General features: G+C 44.1%; 1 protein-coding gene across 4 annotated transcripts in view; it reads right to left on the reverse strand.

Moving 5' to 3' along the window:
* The window catches only part of TMEM231 (transmembrane protein 231), a 63,456-nt gene that overhangs the window by 45,375 nt on the left and 548 nt on the right, over positions 1-17,533 (reverse strand). Inside the window, exons 2-6 of one of the 4 annotated variants that reach the window (XM_009250950.4) lie at positions 7,596-7,724; positions 7,123-7,266; positions 4,481-4,562; positions 3,236-3,341; positions 178-2,048 (exon numbers count right to left, since the gene is read on the reverse strand). In XM_009250950.4, coding sequence (XP_009249225.2) covers positions 1,868-2,048; positions 3,236-3,341; positions 4,481-4,562; positions 7,123-7,266; positions 7,596-7,724 — 642 coding nt within the window. In that variant the 3' untranslated portion in view covers positions 178-1,867. 4 annotated transcript variants of the gene reach the window in all.

Genomic DNA, 17,533 nt, shown 5'->3' on the forward strand with positions numbered 1-17,533 from the left:
CATGTGATCTTCCATTTTGACTTTTTTTTAAGAGACAGGGTCTCACTCTGTCACCCAGGCTACAGTACAGTGGTGCAATCATAGCACACTGCAGCCTCAAGCTCCTGGGCTCAAGTGATCCTCCTGCCTTGGCCTCCCAAAGTGTTGAGATTACAGGAATGAACCACCATGCTCGGCCTCGTTTTGAACATTTTAATTAGAAAGTTACAAAACATCATGGGTTCTTAATACAAGATTTGCATTAGAATAATTTAATAAAATGCAAACCAATGTTTATACGTATCTTGTCATCTTTCCATATCTCATTGCCTTATGGGAATTTAAACAAGAAACTATTTTTCGTTTAGATCTTAAGAAAAAAATTTAGGCATATAAAACAGCCTGAATATTAAAAAAAGACAAGGGGGTCAGTGTTAGAGAATTCCTCTGCCTGAATACTTGAAAATAGCTTTGTTTCCAAAACTGTTTTTAGTAAGCCTAAAGGAGCACTAAAAATGACAACTGATCTCCAAAGTAAACCGAGGCACACACTGAGGGGTGTGTTTCTGGGTGGGCATGAAGCATGGATCACTGGGGCCATGTCCTTCCAGTGGCAACGACCTGCTTGGGATCAGGAAGCAGCTCCATCTGTTCTTGGAGGAGACTGCACGCGTCCTCAGGAGATCAATGGGCTGAACAAGCCATCTTCCGTGTGCAGAGGCCTCTTCCAGCCATCTCTGCTCCCGCAGACACTTGCTTAACCATGAGGGTAATCCACTGGACTGCTTGGTATTCTGCTAGTGGCCAGGCTGGACTGGCCTGCCCAGGCCAGCATCCTCTTTACACCCTCACTGCTTCTTGTGTCCTTCTCAAAGCTGTCCGCCCCACTCTGCTGGGCACCCTGTTCCTTAGTCAAGGGAAACGCCAGCCGCTGGGCTTCCCACTAGCCTTCCAAATAAACTTGTGGTTCTCAGGCAGTGGGAGGCAATCCCAACACCAACTCCTGTCGTCCCCGTCCTTTGCAGGAAGGGGGAGGGCTGTCAAGGAGGAGGAGGGCCAAGTGCCCAGGCTGTTGGGTGAGGGCCAGAAAGAACCTGTTGTGACAATCCTTTCTTCTCCCAGTGCTGCTGAGGGGGCTGAGAATGAAACAGTCCCTCTGACTTCAGCCTGCCATCCAGGGGCACAGACAGAGGGAAAAATAGGGAAAAGAGCCCAGTCACAGTCTGGCAAAGATCCAGGGCTGCTCAGCTGAGCTGATGACACTTGACTGACTGTTGGGCTGGGACAGGTGGATGGTCCAAGTGTCCTTCAGCGGCCCTCCCTGATGCCTGTGCTAATGCGGCCCTTGCCCTTGGGCCCTGCCCCTCCAGGTCTCCAGTTAAAGGCCTCAGCTCTGGAAATCAAAGCTCTGAATGGGAAATGGAGAAGCCCAGGGGTGCAAAGTGCTCGTGATTGGCATGTTTGTCACAAGAGAGCCCTGAAAAGAGTAAGAGTGGCTCACAATAGAAGGAAGAAATGCACAGTGTGTTCCTCAGTTCAACAGAGGAAAAGTCTCTGCTTGACCAGAGATGGGACTCTTTCCAAGATGTCTGAACTGACTGCAATTTTCTCCTGAAATTCAACACTAAGGCAAAGAAGAAAAACCCAAAAAGCTAATTATAGCCTCCAGGAATTCTCAGACCTTTCCACAAACTAGTCCCTGACAATTCTGCAGGAGCTCTGAAGATACGGAACTTGTGTAGAGCAAAACTGGAAAGAACTGCTGTCTCTGAGGGAAAAGCACACAAGCCCGCATGTGTCCGCTGGGCTCTTTCAAAAGGTCCTAAGATGTTCCCAGAAGGTGACAATGAGGCAGCCACGTTCTGCTGAGTCTTCAGAAACGGCCTTTCTAGGATAAGTGCTCCTTACACACTTCTCCCCGGGGCGTTGCTGTCACAGGAATGGTGGTCACCACCTGATTCTGAAACACGAAGATCTTGATTCTTTCAAACACCCAGAGGAAGATAAGCAGGATGCTGACATACTGCACCCAGGCAAACTTTACCATCTCCCAGAATCCTGGCTCATAAGTATGGACAGTTAAGGAGTGCAGGGCCACATGGTGTTAAGTATGAAGAGAAAATCCAAGACGGAACTGGCTGTGGCAGAGGTATCTAGAAAGGAGGCAGGACCTCTGTCATGTACACACCCAGATGGAAGCTGACCTGAACTTGGCCAAATGGTAAAACCAGCCACATTTGATTTGAGCTATTTATATACTAAGCCTGATGACCAACCTCCTAAACAGACAACTATGCCAAACTAGATTGATCAAACTAGATTGATCATAGAGACATCCTGAGCTGTTAACCAGCCATCCATCCATCTTCTAAAATCTTCCAGTTGTGTAAACTTACAACACCCTTATTAGCCCCTGCGTAATCGCACCTGTATGGAACACAATTTAGCTGCTTCCTAGGTTTGTGTCTCTGGAATTGTAATTCCTAAGACCCCAGTTAAAATGCCTTCTCTTTTGTTTGCTTCTCTGCAGTGTTGGTGTTGGTTTCATTTCCTATTAGTCGACCTAAGTCAAAATCAAACCAAAGTTTAGGTCAGACAGGGACTGGCAAGAATGTTTCACATAACCTTAGCATAAAAGGGATAACATATGATTATTAAGACATAAATATGGATGATTCTTATCTAGAAGAATTGCTTGGAAACAAATAGGACCAAGACATGAATTATTTGTTCCTGTATGAATAGCAGACATACAGTCATTTTTTGAATCATGTAGCCTAAGATGTCAAAGACGCAGCCATTTTTATGAGGCTATAACCCTGTCATGATTTCCAAGAGAAAACCTCCCACGTCTGTTACTACTTGAGACAACTAAGGAATCATTCCTCTTTGAAAACTGAGCTACCATTGATTTTGTTTTTAATGGTTGTTTGTTTTAAGAGTCAGGGTTTCACTCTGTCACCGAGGCTGGAGTATAGTGGCACAATCATCGCTCACTGCAACCTTGAACTCCTGGGCTCAAGCAATCCTCCTGCCTCGGCATCCCAAGTAACTGGCACTACACATGTACACCACTATGCCTGGCTAATTTTTTTTTTTTTTTTTTGGTAGAGACAGGGTCTCACTATCTTGGCCAGGCTGGTTGTGAACTCCTGGGTTCAAACGATCCTCCCACCTTGGCCTCCCAAAGTGCTGAAATTATAGGCAGGAGCCACCACACCCAGCCTTAACATGGACTCTTTAACAGAAAGGATATGAAATGACTTCCACAGGGTATCGGATGATAGCATTAATCACAAATGGAGCATCTGCGGCCCTGCCCACCAGCCAGATGGGGTTGGGATCATTCAGGATGGTGGTAACTGCAATGCAATCATTAACCATTAACCACGATGGCTGTTTGACTCTGGCAGTTGAAGGCTATAAAGATTATTTGATATCTGGAAATTATCCTGTGCTTCAGAACTGAAAGAAATCATTCAGAAGGAAAGAGAAATTGCATGTGCAAAGCTGATCACACATTATTTGTTAAAATAATAGTAGTCAAAATACTTTTGTTAAAATACATAAAAAACTTGGAAAGAGTTTCTTCTACATGTGCTGAATGGCTAACTGAAGGAATACTATACTGCCACTAAAAGTAATATCACAGCTTTGTAGCTGTGTGGGGAAGTATTTATATTCCAAGTTTAAATAAATAAAAATAACTTGGATCCCAATGTGTTTCCACACTACAATAGCTTTATAAAAAGATCCGCAGAATGGTAAAGAATGAAAGGAATGAAAAAATAGTTGATTTGTAGGGCAATGTTTTCTAGTTTTGTTTTAAAATTCCCTCTACTATTGCAATGATGCCACCAGTATATGACACAAAATCAGTAAGCAATACTGGATTTGCAGTCATCCCCCTTGTGAGATGTCTGTGTATAGTCTCCATGATGTCTGGTTGCCAAGTAACACTCTAGATGCTTTTGGAGAAAACCTCAGCCACCAACCAGACAAACGTGCCAAGTCAACACATGCTATGGCCTAGAGCTCTGTAAGGAATGAGCACACTGTGCCTTCTGGCAGGAAGCAGGGGCACTCCTGTTCTCCTGCTGGACTGCTAATGTGGGGAGAGTCACCCACGTTCTCTGTTTTTCTCTGAAAAGCATGAACAGCAATTTGTCTTTGGCATCTGTTACAGGCGTGGTATGGGGAACAACTCAATTAGGCTTATATTTTTTAAAAGAGAAACCCACCAAGCCAGTGGTGGGATAATGATGGCATTTAATCATCACTAACCTGCTGGACCATGGGATGCTGGAGGGGTGGGGGTGGTCCCAGGTCTGAAGATCAGGATGTAAAGGACAAATCCTGGGCAGCACATTTGCTCCCATCATTGAGCATTCACAGGTTTTGACATTTTCATCACAATGGTTCCAACTCTGCTTGCCTCTGTTGCCCCCACTAACCTTGAAAGTCCTGAGCAGCGGCTGAATGAGCTCTACCTGTGACTCACCGTTCCTCTCCTGGTAGGCAGCAATAACATGGGTGAGGTCGTAATCATAGGCAAAGGGGCTGGTCCCGTTGATGACAGATACCTGGGACACGGGAGGAGGATGTGGTGTGAGCACCTGGGAGGCTCCTCCCCTTTTCCTTCACCCTTCTGCCCACCCAGGCTGGTCCCACAGAGCACCCTCTTGTTCTTGGTGGCCTACTGCAGCATCAATAATCTTCTCTTCAAAGATGAATAAACTCTCTTGCAACAATTTAAGCCCATTTACTCTCAGTCTTTCTTTCTGTGGATGGAAATAAGGGGTCAGTGTCCATGTTTTATAGGTTTTAAAGCTATTTTTAAAATACCCCTCTTTATCTCAGTGGGAGAAAGAATTCCTGAAATTATTTTAATAGACTATATTTCGCCAGGTATGGTGGCTCATGCCTACAATCCCACTGACTTGGGAGGCTGAGGCAGGAGGACCACTTGAGGCCATGAGTTCAAGGCTGTAGTCAATGATGATCATGCCACTCACTACACTCCAGTTTAGGAAACAGAGCAAGACCTCATCTCTCAAAAAAAAAAAAAAAAAAAAAAAAAGCCAGGCATGGAGGCTCACGCCTCTAATCCCAACACTTTGGGAAGCCCAGGCAGATGGATCACTTGAGACCAGAAGTTCGAGACCAGTCTGGCCAACGTGGTGAAACCCCATCTCTACTACAAAGAAAGCAAAAATTAGCCAGGTGTGGTGGCATATGGCTGTAATCCCAGCTATTCAGGAGGCTGAAATCAGAGGATCTCTTAAGCCTGGGAGACGGAGGTTGCAGTGAGCCGAGATCATGCCACTCCACTGTAGCCTGGGTGACAGAGCAAGCCTCTGTCTCAAAAATAAAAATAAAATACAAATAAAAACCCCTACACAAAAACAAAAAAAAGAAACCATACTTCCAACTCCTTTGTCATTTTCTTGGTCTTCTCTGGGTGCTAAGTTCTTTATCACTTTTAAATATAGAGATATAGATAAAATGCAAACCATAAGCGTATAATCCCTTAAAGGAGGAAATAATTGCTTGCTGTTAATGTAATCTGATATATAGACATTCAAACAAAAAGTGCCATATTAATTTCATATGTTGCAGCTTCCTATTCTTTACAATTTATATTGATTATAGTCAGAGTAACAGTAAAACCCACTATATATCTGCAAGTATGGGTTTATGGCTGTAAAAACTGATAACATCCCTTTTTCATTTTCTAAAGTACCTCACCTCAACTTCTATGGTCCCCATTGTGATAAAATAAAAGTGAGGAATGAGTGATTAGATGCATGAGTTCTGCACACAGACAGGCTCTGTTATCTTTCAAGATTTGAGCCTTTGGGAAAATTAATCACTGTAAGCCCCAGTTACGTCTTCTGCAAAATGAGTTCATTCTTTAAACAAGTATCTCTGTGAGCTCACCATGTGCCAGGCAGTGTGCTAGGCACGGATGTGATAGTATTTGAGATGCCACTGCTGTCAAGGCTGAGGGAGACAACAAATAAACCCACAAACACATATCCTGAGTAGGCCAGGCGGCAGGAGGGAGAGTCTGGCTGAGGGATGGTGGAGGGAGGGGCTGCTACTCTACAAGCAGGTCAGGGAAGGATGGTGCTTGGCGAGATCTGAACAGGGACCTGAATGGCATGGTCCGATAAGCCACATGGATGCCTGGCAGAGGAAATGGCAAGAGCAAAAGACCTGAGGTGGCAGCTGCTTCTTGGGTTTGAGGAACAGCAAAAAGGCCAGGGGGGGCTGGAAGGGAGCAAGGAGGGGCAGTGATGGGACAAGTGGCTGGAGTGCGGGGAAAGGACAATGCAGGCAGCTCAGAGGTTGCTGTGATGATTAAAGGAGATGATATAGGTAAACCTCTGCACTCAGGGGTGGCATATGTTATGAGTTCAGTAAACTATGGCTAGTAATATTTCTGAAATACTTTACATGAACATTTTACATCATCATTTTACAGTGTCCTTCGGAGTACATCCTGTGTGTGACCAAGTGTGTGTATGGAAGACACAATGTGTGTGTGTGCACCCACGTGGACCTAAAAGCAATAAGCAATTTAGTTCTTCGACAAACACAGATTTTGTTTCTCTTCCCTTCTAGGTGTAACTATGCGTGTACCTTCTCTGTAGTTTGAAAAAATTCATGGCAAGAATTCTACAGAGACCCTCTTTGGTGCCACCCACAAAGAAATGATATTTCTACTTTTCTTTTCTTCTTCTTCTTTTTTTTTTTTTTGTTGAGACAGAGTCTTGCTCTGTTGCCCAGGCTGGAGTGCAGTGGCGAGATCTCAGCTCACTGTAACCTCCACCTCCTGGGTTCAAGCAATTCTCCTGCCTCAGTCTCCCAAGTAGCTAGGATTATAGGCACACACCACACGCCTGGCTAATTTTTTATATTTTTAGTAGAGACGGGGTTTCACCATGTTGGCCAGACTGGTTTCGAACTCCAGACCTCAAGTGATCCATCCGCCCACCTCCGCCTCCCAAAGTGCTGGGATTACAGGCATGAGCCACCGCGCCTGGCCTGACATTTCTACTTTTCATTCCCCTCTTTAAAGAACTTAATGAACAGTAACACAGAGAAACAAAAGAGCTGGACAATGAGAAGCGCCCTTACATTGTATCGGGCATCTAGGCCACCACAGCTCAGCGGCTGCTTCTGCTGCAGCCTCAGGTCTCCGTTCACATATAATTGGGATCCCGGGACAGGAAAGGAGGACTGGAGAAATGCCATGCTCTGCATCACGAGGGTCGCCATCCTCTGAAATCATTAGAAGGACCAACAATATCAACCGCCATCAGATCTGAAGGGCTCTGGGTGCTAAGAGTTACCCGTCTTGGCTGAAACCTAAGAGGCCCTCACATACCTAGCGTAGCCATGCAGGAAACACTGCCTAGAACCTTCTGAGCTATTAATAGCCCATATCAGTCAATATGACTAGTGAAAACCATTCGATTGGCCTAAGTTAAATCCCAAACTACATGGGGAAGAGGGCCTGCTACAGTGTGGGTCTTCTAGAAATCAAAAGAAGGACTCTGGTCTATTAAAAAACACAAGGGAGAGGACAGCCTCCCAGCGGACTGACTCACGTGTAATTGATAGGAGAAAGTCAGGATGAGCTGCACACCGAGAACGTGCTCCGTGGACTGCAGGGGAAGCTCCAGCTTGAAATGTAACATGTCCATCTTCCCATCCTGGTTCCTGTCTTCTTCTCTAGTCTAGGAAACCCAAACAGGGCCAGCAGCCCTGGTCACTAATGAGTCTGGGAGGAATCCACATCACTTCTGTACATACACAATGACCCACTGTCTTGCTGTATACAACAGGCATTATCTCCCCCACTAAAAGAAAGAGAAAAACAGATAGATGTAAGTGCATTAATATTGGGGAGAGACACAAAGTGCATGGACCCTGAACTTCATATCTGGGTCTTTCAAATGTTCACTGGCCAAAATAAAGGGGCAATAACAAAAAACATCTGGATAGCATTTGTGCCTTTCAGTTGTCTCATGTGATCTTGTTTATTTTGCACTGATATTTTTTTCTTTTTTATAAATATGCCTGAATTTGTATGGAAATTTTAAGTAGCATGTCAGAATAGTCTTCTATGTCTCTAGAAGTCAACTTGTTAAAATAAAAAAACACCTAATCCTAATCATTATGCATTACTCCAACAAATTCAAACTCAACAGAAAATCACCAAGCTCTATTTTTTTTTGTATTTTTTGAGCCGGAGTCGAACTCTATCGTCCCGGCTGGAGTGTAGTGACGCAATCATGGCTCACTACAACCTCCGCCTCCCAGTGTCAAGGAATTCTCCTGCCTCAGCCTCCCGAGTAGCTGGGATTACAAGTGCCCAACACCATGCCCCAGCTAATTTTTGTATTTTTAGTAGAGACCGGGTCTCACCATGTTGGCCAGGCTGATCTTGAACTCCTGACCTCAGGTGATCCGCCCACCTCGGGCTCCCAAAGTGCTAGGATTACAGGTGTGAGCCACTGCGCCCGGCCTTACCAAACTCTATTTATAGATTCTGAAACCACAAGTGTCTTTGCTTCAGATTCTTGATGTTGGATCTCATCTCATCATTCATGTTAGGACTTGAAAGCCTTGTGCATCTTTTAGTAGCAATCAATGAAATGAAAAAGGAAGCTATGTCAAATCAGCAAAGCATTAAAACCATATCTATTTGATAAATTATGGGCATGAAAGAAGACAGAGGTCTGTAGAGGAAAAAAGACAAAATACGGCTTATGAAACATATGTAGGCAGTGAAAAAAAACTGGTATCCACTCCTACCATCCACAGTCTTGCCAAACAGTGATGCTAAAATGACGATCAGGAAAGCATGGTTACTGAAAAGTGATTGCTGCTGACATGGTCCCTCTGCACAACTCTGGATCTTTTTGCTACAACTGATCCTTTCCCACTGTAGATTCCCAGAACGATTCTACTATCGTGTAGCAGCATTCCCATCTGGATCCACCATCTATGGATTCATTTTGATTCCCACCATTACTATTACGTAAGGCAGAGATTTTTTGTGTGTGTGCTTTTTCAGGCTAATAAGGTCATTTGAAACGAAGAAATCTCAATTTTCAGAAACTTTCAATTATTTCTTTCTTTCTAGACAATAATGTCCATCTCTTAGGTCTTGTTTTAGAGAAACCTCCCTCCCTTTTCTCTTGGATACTTCCTCTCTGCCCTGTTTCATCAGCTTCGGGGAGGGATATCTGCTACCCGGGCTGATGATCAAGTTACTGAGGCAATGACAGACTAGTCATTATGGGTAGGATGAAAAGAGTCTGCCTTGAGGATCATGAGGTCAGGAGTTCGAGAACATCCTGGCCAACACGGTGAAACCCCATCTCTATTAAAAATACAAAAATTAGCTGGGAGTGGTGGTGTGTGCCTGTAATCCCAGCTACTCAGGAGGCTGAGGCAGGAGAATCGCTTGAACCAGGGAGTTGGAGGTTGCAGTGAGCCAAGATCTTGCCACTGCACTCCAGCCTGGTGACAGAGCGAGATACCATCTCAAAAAAATAAAATAAAAAATAAATAAAAGAGCCTGCCTTGTCTTCCTGTGGATTTTCTTCAATTGGGATCTGGGTAGACAATGTTGTGTAACTATCTGTGATGGATCCACATCTTCTAGATCTTTAGGGTTGGACAGGAAGCAAAGATCACATTTCTCAACTTGCAACAGATGATAGTGGCCAGGAGACAACTGCCAGAAGAATCCAGACTCCAACACACTGTGGGAGGGGGAAAAGCTCATTTCCTTTGATCTTTACAATAAATGTAAAGCCCCAGGCAGGCAGAACAAGTATTTTACCATTATACAGATGACAAAATCAAGGATGAGGGAGGTTAGGGCATTTATCAGAGGTACAGCAAGTAATGGTGAAGATGGGATTTGAGATCAGGTGACTTCAAATCTGGTCCTACTTTTAGGACCAAAATGTCCAAAATTATTAAAAAATTCAAAATGAAGACAGCAGGTTGGACAAATCTTCCTGAAAAACAGCAGCACCAGGCATCTAAGTCTGTATACTTGCCTGTGCACATCCTTCCATTCCAAGTTCAGGGGGGACAGATTTGGCACAGCACCATCAATAGTGTCTACTTGTTAAATTCACTCATTGATCTGTTACATACTTTTCGGAAACCTACTACACGCCAGGCACTATTTCAAATAATGAGACTATAATGGTAAACAAAATAGACAAAGTCCCCATCCTAACGGGGCATACATTCCCAATGGACAATGTAGAAAACAGTGACAAGTGCCACTGACAAAAATGAAGCAGGCTAAAATTAAAGAATAATGAAGGTAAAATTTAACAGAAATTGGCCAGGCATGGTGGCTCATGCCTATAATCCCAGCACTTTGGGAGGCCCAGGTGGGTGGATTGCTTGGGCTCAGGAGTTCGAAAGCAGCCTGGGCAACATGGCGATACCCTGTCTCTACTAAAAATACAAAAATTAGCTAGGCATGGTGGCGCGCACCTGTAATCCCAGCTACTAGGGAGGCTGAGGCAGGAGAATCGCTTGAACCCAGAAGGTGGAGGTTGCAGTGAGCCGAGATCATGCCACTGCACTCCAGCCTGGTGACAGAGCAAGACTCTATCTCAAACAAACAACAACAAAAAAACCCAAAAAGAATTTAACAGAAATTTTTAAATATTCAGGATGACCTGAGTTGTTAGAGTCCTGAAGGAAGTGAAGTGATGGGGTGCAGGAACATCTCAGAGAGGAGGGATCCAGGCTAACCAGGTACATGTGCTCTGGGTACCCGTGGGGCCAGTGCATCTGGCAGAGTGGGTGAGAAGGAGAGCAGGGTAGAGAGACAGGGGAGAGAAGTTTCGATGGAAAGGATGTGCCTCCCACAAATGACCTGTCACCAAGCTAGACTCTCACCCTCCTGAGGCTGGCGAAGTTTGGCTGTGCTCCTCTGTTATCACTTGGACCACTGAAGAAATCAATTATTTAATTCCATTTAGTTGAAAGTAAGTTTAACATACGTGCAATAGCTAACAAAGGCAGGCATTCAAAGGCTACTACTTCCTTAACACAAATTCTAGGTCACTATCTAACCTCCAACTGGTACTTAGCCAAAAGAATTCACACATCACACCACTACCTCATATCTACAACATATATGCAGGCTTTGGAACAATTTTTATATCCATTCATTGTCCCATGTGATTCCTCTGCATATCCCAGGAGAGAGGTGGGTACTCTCATGCCCTGTATATGGATAGATAAATTGAGGGTGAGGTTATGAAACCCAGTAACAAAATTGGGACTAGGACCTTGTGGGACAAGGATCTTGGTTTGCTGACTCTTGATTCAGGGCTCTTCTATAATAGCTCATAAGAACTCTAACTGAAAAGATTTCTTGTGGTTAAAGGAGGATAACCCTTTAGAGATATACATGAAATCCACACTCATGTACTGGGCAGAGTCAGAGGGAATTTTTTTTTTTTTTTTTTGAGACAAAGTTTCACTCTGTTGCTCAGGCTGGAGTGCAGTGGCACAATCGCCACTCACCACAACCTCCACCTCCCAGGTTCAAGTGATTCTCCTGCCTCAGCTTCCCGAGTGGCTGGGATTACAGGTGTGCGCCACTATGCCCAACTAATTTTTGCATTTTTAGTAGAGATGGGGTTTCACCGTGTTGGCCAGGCTGTTCTCAAACTTCTGACTTTGGGTGATCTCCCCGCCTCAGCCTCCCAAATTGCTGGGATTACAGGCATGAGCCACCGCACCTGGCCAGAGGGAATTTAACATAGGGAATAACTAGTCCCATAGGTATTAGAGGACTGAAGACGTAAAAAGGGGATATTCCAGCAACACAGAGATAGTAGCTGCAGGGAACAGTTCCCGCACCTAGGACTAGAGAAGAAGGGGAAGCGGGTGGGACTGATAGAACTTAGAGGTTCAGGGAAGAGGCCTCAAAGAGCTAAGCCTCAGACTTCAAGAAGGGACCGCGGCCCACATGGGGCCAGGACCTCTGAGCTTGGAGGAAAGACGCACTAGAGGGAACCTGGAAGGCTGGAGGAGAGGCGTCTTGCTCCTTCCTGTTTGCTGGTTGTCCCTGTTTGTGTCATCCACAGTGGTTCTTCACCCTGGCAGTGGTGACTGGTTTCATTTTTTTTTTTTTTGCACTCCCAGAACAAGGCTCATCATGCCTCCTACTGGCAGAACCTAACAGGGAGCTGCAGAGGAAGAAGGTGGTTTCCAGCATCTCAGCAGGAACCTGGAAGCTGAGCGTAGGAGGGTGGGTTTGGAGCTGAGACAATACCTCATAACCAGCACACCACCTGACTGCAGGAATTGCCAGAAATTTAAGTGCCATTGTTTCCAGAATATCCTGATGTGTGACTTTTTTCCCCATCAGGAATTCTACAGCATCTGATGGTTTGTTGGAATTTTGTTTGGTTTCTGTTTTGTTTGCGTACATTTCATTCATTTAAGTCGTATTCTTTTTTTTTTTTTTTGAGATGCAGTCTGGCTCTGTTGCCCAGGCTGGAGTACGGGTGATGCAATCTCAGCTCACTGCAATCTCCGCCTCCTGGGTTCAAGCAATTCTCGTGCCTCAGGCTCCCGAACAGCTGGGATTACAGGAACCTGCCATCATACCCGGCTAATTTTTGTGTTTTTAGTAGAGACGGGGTTTCACCATGTTGGCCAGGCTGGTCTAGAACTCCCTACCTCAGGTGATCCACCCGCCTCAGCCTCCCAAAGTGCTGGGATTACAGGCGTGAGCCACTGCGCCCGGCCCATATTCTTTTATTAAAGGTTAATTTCCTAGTTTATACCAGTGTCTATTTCACCATATACTTGTCATCACCGGGTGCTCCTTTCTTTTTAAGCTAAAAATACTCTTTGGAACCAGTTTTGGGTCTCTAGCAAAGCAGAAACTGCTACTTCATGGTTCCTTTCCACCTTTCTACCTGTATTTCTTTTTTTTTTTTTTCTATTTCTTTCTTTCTTTTTTTTTTTTGATATAGGGTCAAAAAAGGCTAGAGTGCAGTGGCACGATCACAGCTCATTGCAGCCTTGACCTCTCAGGCTCAAGTGATCCTCCCACCTCAGCCTCCTGAGTAGCTGGGACTATAGGCGCGCACCACTACCCCTGGCTAATTTTTAAATTTTTTGTAGTAGGGCCTCACTATGTTGCCTAGGCGGTCTGGAACTCCTGAGCTCAAGGGGCTAGCCTCCCACGGTGCTGAGATTATAGGCGTGAGCCACAGTGCTCAGCCTTGTATTTCAATCTAAGATACCATTAATTATAAAATGAACCGTTATTTTATATACCACTGAGAAAAGAAAAATATTTCCAATTAAACTATGACATTTTTCTAATCACTTACTTTTTAAAAAGTTACTAAAAGAGCTTTTAGATTTAGACATATTTACAGCAGATATCATCTTTATTTACTTAGAAAAATATAAGCAAAATAGGTCGGGGCAGTGGCTCATGCCTGTAATCCCAGCACTTTGGGAGGTCGAGGTGGGTGGATCACCTGAGGTCAGGAGTTCAAGACCAGCCTGACCAACATGATGAAATCCCGTCTCTACTAAAAATACAAAAATCAGCTGGGCGTGGTGGTGCCTGCCTATAATCCCAGCTACTCAGAAGGCTGAGGCAGGAGAATCGCTTGAACCCAGGAGGTGGAGGTTGCAGTGAGCCAAGATCGTGCCACTGCACTCCAGCCTGGGCAACAGAGTAAGACTTCATCTCAAAAAAAAAAAAAAAAAAAAAAAAAGAAAGAAAAATGCAGGCAAAATAAATTGATTCAGGGATTCCTAAAACTTCTTTACATCCTCATCCTTTTGAATAACACTTTAACTCAGTCAATAATATCCATACTTTTCTATGCAACTTTGTCCTTTGTGCCATCAAACATGTTGGTGACACAGCATTAAAACAAAAACAAAAACAAAAAACAAAAATTCAGCCGGGCATGGTGGCTCATGCCTATAGTCCCAGCACTTTGGGAGGCCGAGGCAGGCAGATCACTTGAGCTCAGAAGTTAGAGACCAGCCTGGCCAACATGGTAAAACCTCGTCTCTACTAAAAACACAAAAATGAGCCAGGCGTAGTAGCAGGAGCCTGTAATCCAGCTACTTGGGAGGCTGAGGCAGGAGAATCTCTTGAACCTGGGAGGTGGAGGCTGCAGTGAGCCAAGATTGAGCCACTGAACTCCAGTCTGGGCAACAGAGTAAGACCCTGTTTCAAAACAAACAAACAAACAAACAATTCATAAAAGAAACTAAAAGCCATTGGTCTAGGCCCTTAAGCAGACTTTGAAATTATGGAGAGCTTTCCTGTTTTTAAAAGCCTCTCGAACTTTCCCTTACTTGCTCTCCATTCAATTCAGGGGTTAAAAAAATGTTCTCCTACTGTCTGTGGGGTTTTCTCTGAGGTTACTGATGCCCCTTCTTTTTAATTGCATTTTAATTTTTCTAACACCTACCTCTTACACAGAAATGATGCCCCTTTTGCATGTTTTGATGCTGGCACAGGTGTAAGCAATGAGAACTATGCCACACCTGCCTCCTTGCCAACAGTTGATAACCACAGACAGGAAGACACGATTTCAGAGATGAGAAAAAACAGGTGTCTTAGAAACATGGGACTCTCCACTCATCCTCCAGAATCCTTCTATAAACTTCAGTCCCTGTATTCTCTGGGTCCACACAAGCCTTTAAGAGCTATGTCAGCCTCCTTGAGGCTTGAGGGGAAAAAGTCACTCTGCTTTTCTCTTCTCTCATTAAAAACAACAAAAACTAGACTTCCAAAGCATTAAACATGTAAGGAGCTTAGAGACGCTGTCCAAGATGAGCTGACCAAAGCAGAAGCAAGGCTGTTTGTGACTTCAGCATTTCCCCCAATTAGCCACTGCAAAGCCACCTCCCAGCACTTGGTCCAACCTTAATCAACAACCACTGTTCCCTTTGCCTTCTGGACAGTTTCCTGGATAGACTGACATCAGTCTGGCTCTATGTTCAAAGTTAGAAAATAAAAGTAGTTTGTTGCAATAAGGGCTAAGATTTTAAGATATAGCATAAGAAATACTGAGTTCCAGTCCAGACTCTGTTCACTTCAAAGCTAGGGCAGGCCAGGAGCAGTGACTCACACCTGTAATCCCAGCTCTTTGAAAGGCTGAGGTGAGTGTATTACCAGAGTTGAGGAGTTCTAGACCAGCCTGGCCAACATGGTGAAACCCTGTTTCCACTAAAAAACACAAAAAAGTTAGCCTGGAGTGGTGGTGCATGCCTGCAGTCCCAGCTACTTGGAAGGCTGAGGCGAGAGGATTGCTTGAACCCAGAGGGCAGAGGTTGCAGTGAGCTGAGATTGTGCCACTGCATTCCAGCCTGGCTGACAGAGTGAAACTCTGTTTAAAAAAAAAAAAAGAAAAGAAAAAGAAAAAAGAAAAGCTAGGGCAAATTGTACCACTTCTCTATTTCTTTTTAATTTTTTATTTTTTTGAAATGTGGGGTCTTGGTATATTGCCCACACTGGCCTTGAACTCCTGGGCTAAAGCAATCCTCCTGCCTCAGCCTTCCAAAGTGCTAGGATTACAGGTGTGAGCTATCATATCTGGCTGAAAATATTTTTATCTCATTTACCTGATCATTGAGAAATGTATCTCCAGGTCTTGAGATAACATTTGCATTGAAAATTCTCAGTTTCTCAATTTTAGGCATTCTCTATTGAGTTCCCACAAGGAAAGATGATTTAGCTTCTTCTCTCCCCCTACTCCCCCCACCATCCCCTATCACATACTCAATACTTTTCTCATTACCCACAATAGAGTTAAAATCTCTTTTTAGTCAACATTCTGTGTTCATATAATTAAGACTATGTAAATCCTATTCACAACTCTGATAACATTTTGGTTCTCAGTTTTCCTTACTTTTCATTTCCCTGCAGTTAATAATTATTTGCTTAGTTTTCTATGTACTTATACAATTTCATCAAAGAGCTGCTATTCCAATTCCTCACAACTTGATGTTTAAAGGCATAAGATTTAGTCAAAACCTTGTTCATTGAAATATTGTCCCTAGGCCGGGCGCAGTGGCTGACACCTATGATCCCAGCAGTTTGGGAGACCAAGACGGGTGGATCACCTGAGGTCAGGAGTTCGAGACCAGCCTGGCCAACATAGTGAAACCCCTTCTCTACTAAAAATCCAAAAATTAGCCTGTAATCCCAGCTACTCGGGAGGCTAAGGCACGAGAATTGCTTGAACCCCGGAGGCAGAGTTGCAGCGAGCAGAGATTGCAGCACTGCACTCCAGCCTGGGCAACAGAACAAGACTATGTCTCAAAAAAAAAAAAAAAAAAGAAAAGAAAAAAAGAAATGTTGTCCCTAATAGTGAAAAAGTCAAAGCAAACCTCAAAAAGAATACTGCTGATTAATAAGTATCAATACATATACAAAACTAAGCCTTCAATTTCTGTCATTATATCTACCTGTAACTCTATTTTAGAATGCGCATGCACTTTTGTAATCAGAATATAAGAACATTTATAAAGTAATAGGAGAAAAGTAACCTGAATCATATTAGGTTGGTGCAAAAGTAATTCCGGTTTTTTGCCACTACATTTAATGGCAAAAGCCGCAATTACTTTTGCACCAACCTATTACTATTTTTTTTTTGCAGTTATTTATATGACCAATCCAAATAAAAAATAATTTTTTTATTTTACATTATTAGCCAAATAAAATAATTTTATTTAGTTGCTGGGAACAAGTCTGATTTTCTTTTCTCCTCAGCTATACAAGGTTGGCTTGTAGGGCAATCATCTTAGAGATGTCTGAAGAGATTTAAATTTGAAAGAAGGAAACCAGAAGTTTCATACTTCTAAAGGAAAACGTTTTCAGAAAATGAATGAAAAGGAGTGACTACAAAGGAAGCATTCGTTTATCTCAAAGCAAATACTAAATTACAGATTCCTCTCAGCGCTCTACTGATGAAAAAATTTAAAAATAAATAAATAAATTACAGACAGTAACATGCTTCAATTTAATCCCGACAGCTTCAGGATGGCGCAGTCTCCAATGGGACAAACCCAGGGGGGCGTGACTCGGCCATAGCGCGTTCTGGGAAGGCCGCTTAACCAATCAGCGCCTTGGTTTCCAGGGGTCAGGTCTGCATTAAAATGCTGCCCTTTCCGTTCCTATAGTGGTGTGATGCGGAAACGCCGCGACAGAATGGGGTTATCTACATTAACAGCGCGCGGCCTTCAAGGCTTCAAGGCTCCCAAATGGAGCCTCCATCAGGCCAGGCCCGCGGGTGTGACCTGGGCAGACGCAGGCTGCCCCCACACTTCTGGACTCTGTGTCAGGGAGCACACGCTGACAGCGTGGCTAACTTTCTAGGGGCCGGGGACGTCTGGGAGAAGCAGAATGAAACAGAAGATCGATTGCCTAGGTCCTAGGAGATAAAACGCCACCTCTCCGGGTTCGCAAGTCCTTAGGATCCAAGCTGGGCTCCCCAGGGCCAGGGCC

Source organism: Pongo abelii, chromosome 18, assembly GCF_028885655.2.
Source record: "Pongo abelii isolate AG06213 chromosome 18, NHGRI_mPonAbe1-v2.0_pri, whole genome shotgun sequence".
NCBI lineage: Eukaryota > Metazoa > Chordata > Mammalia > Primates > Hominidae > Pongo > Pongo abelii.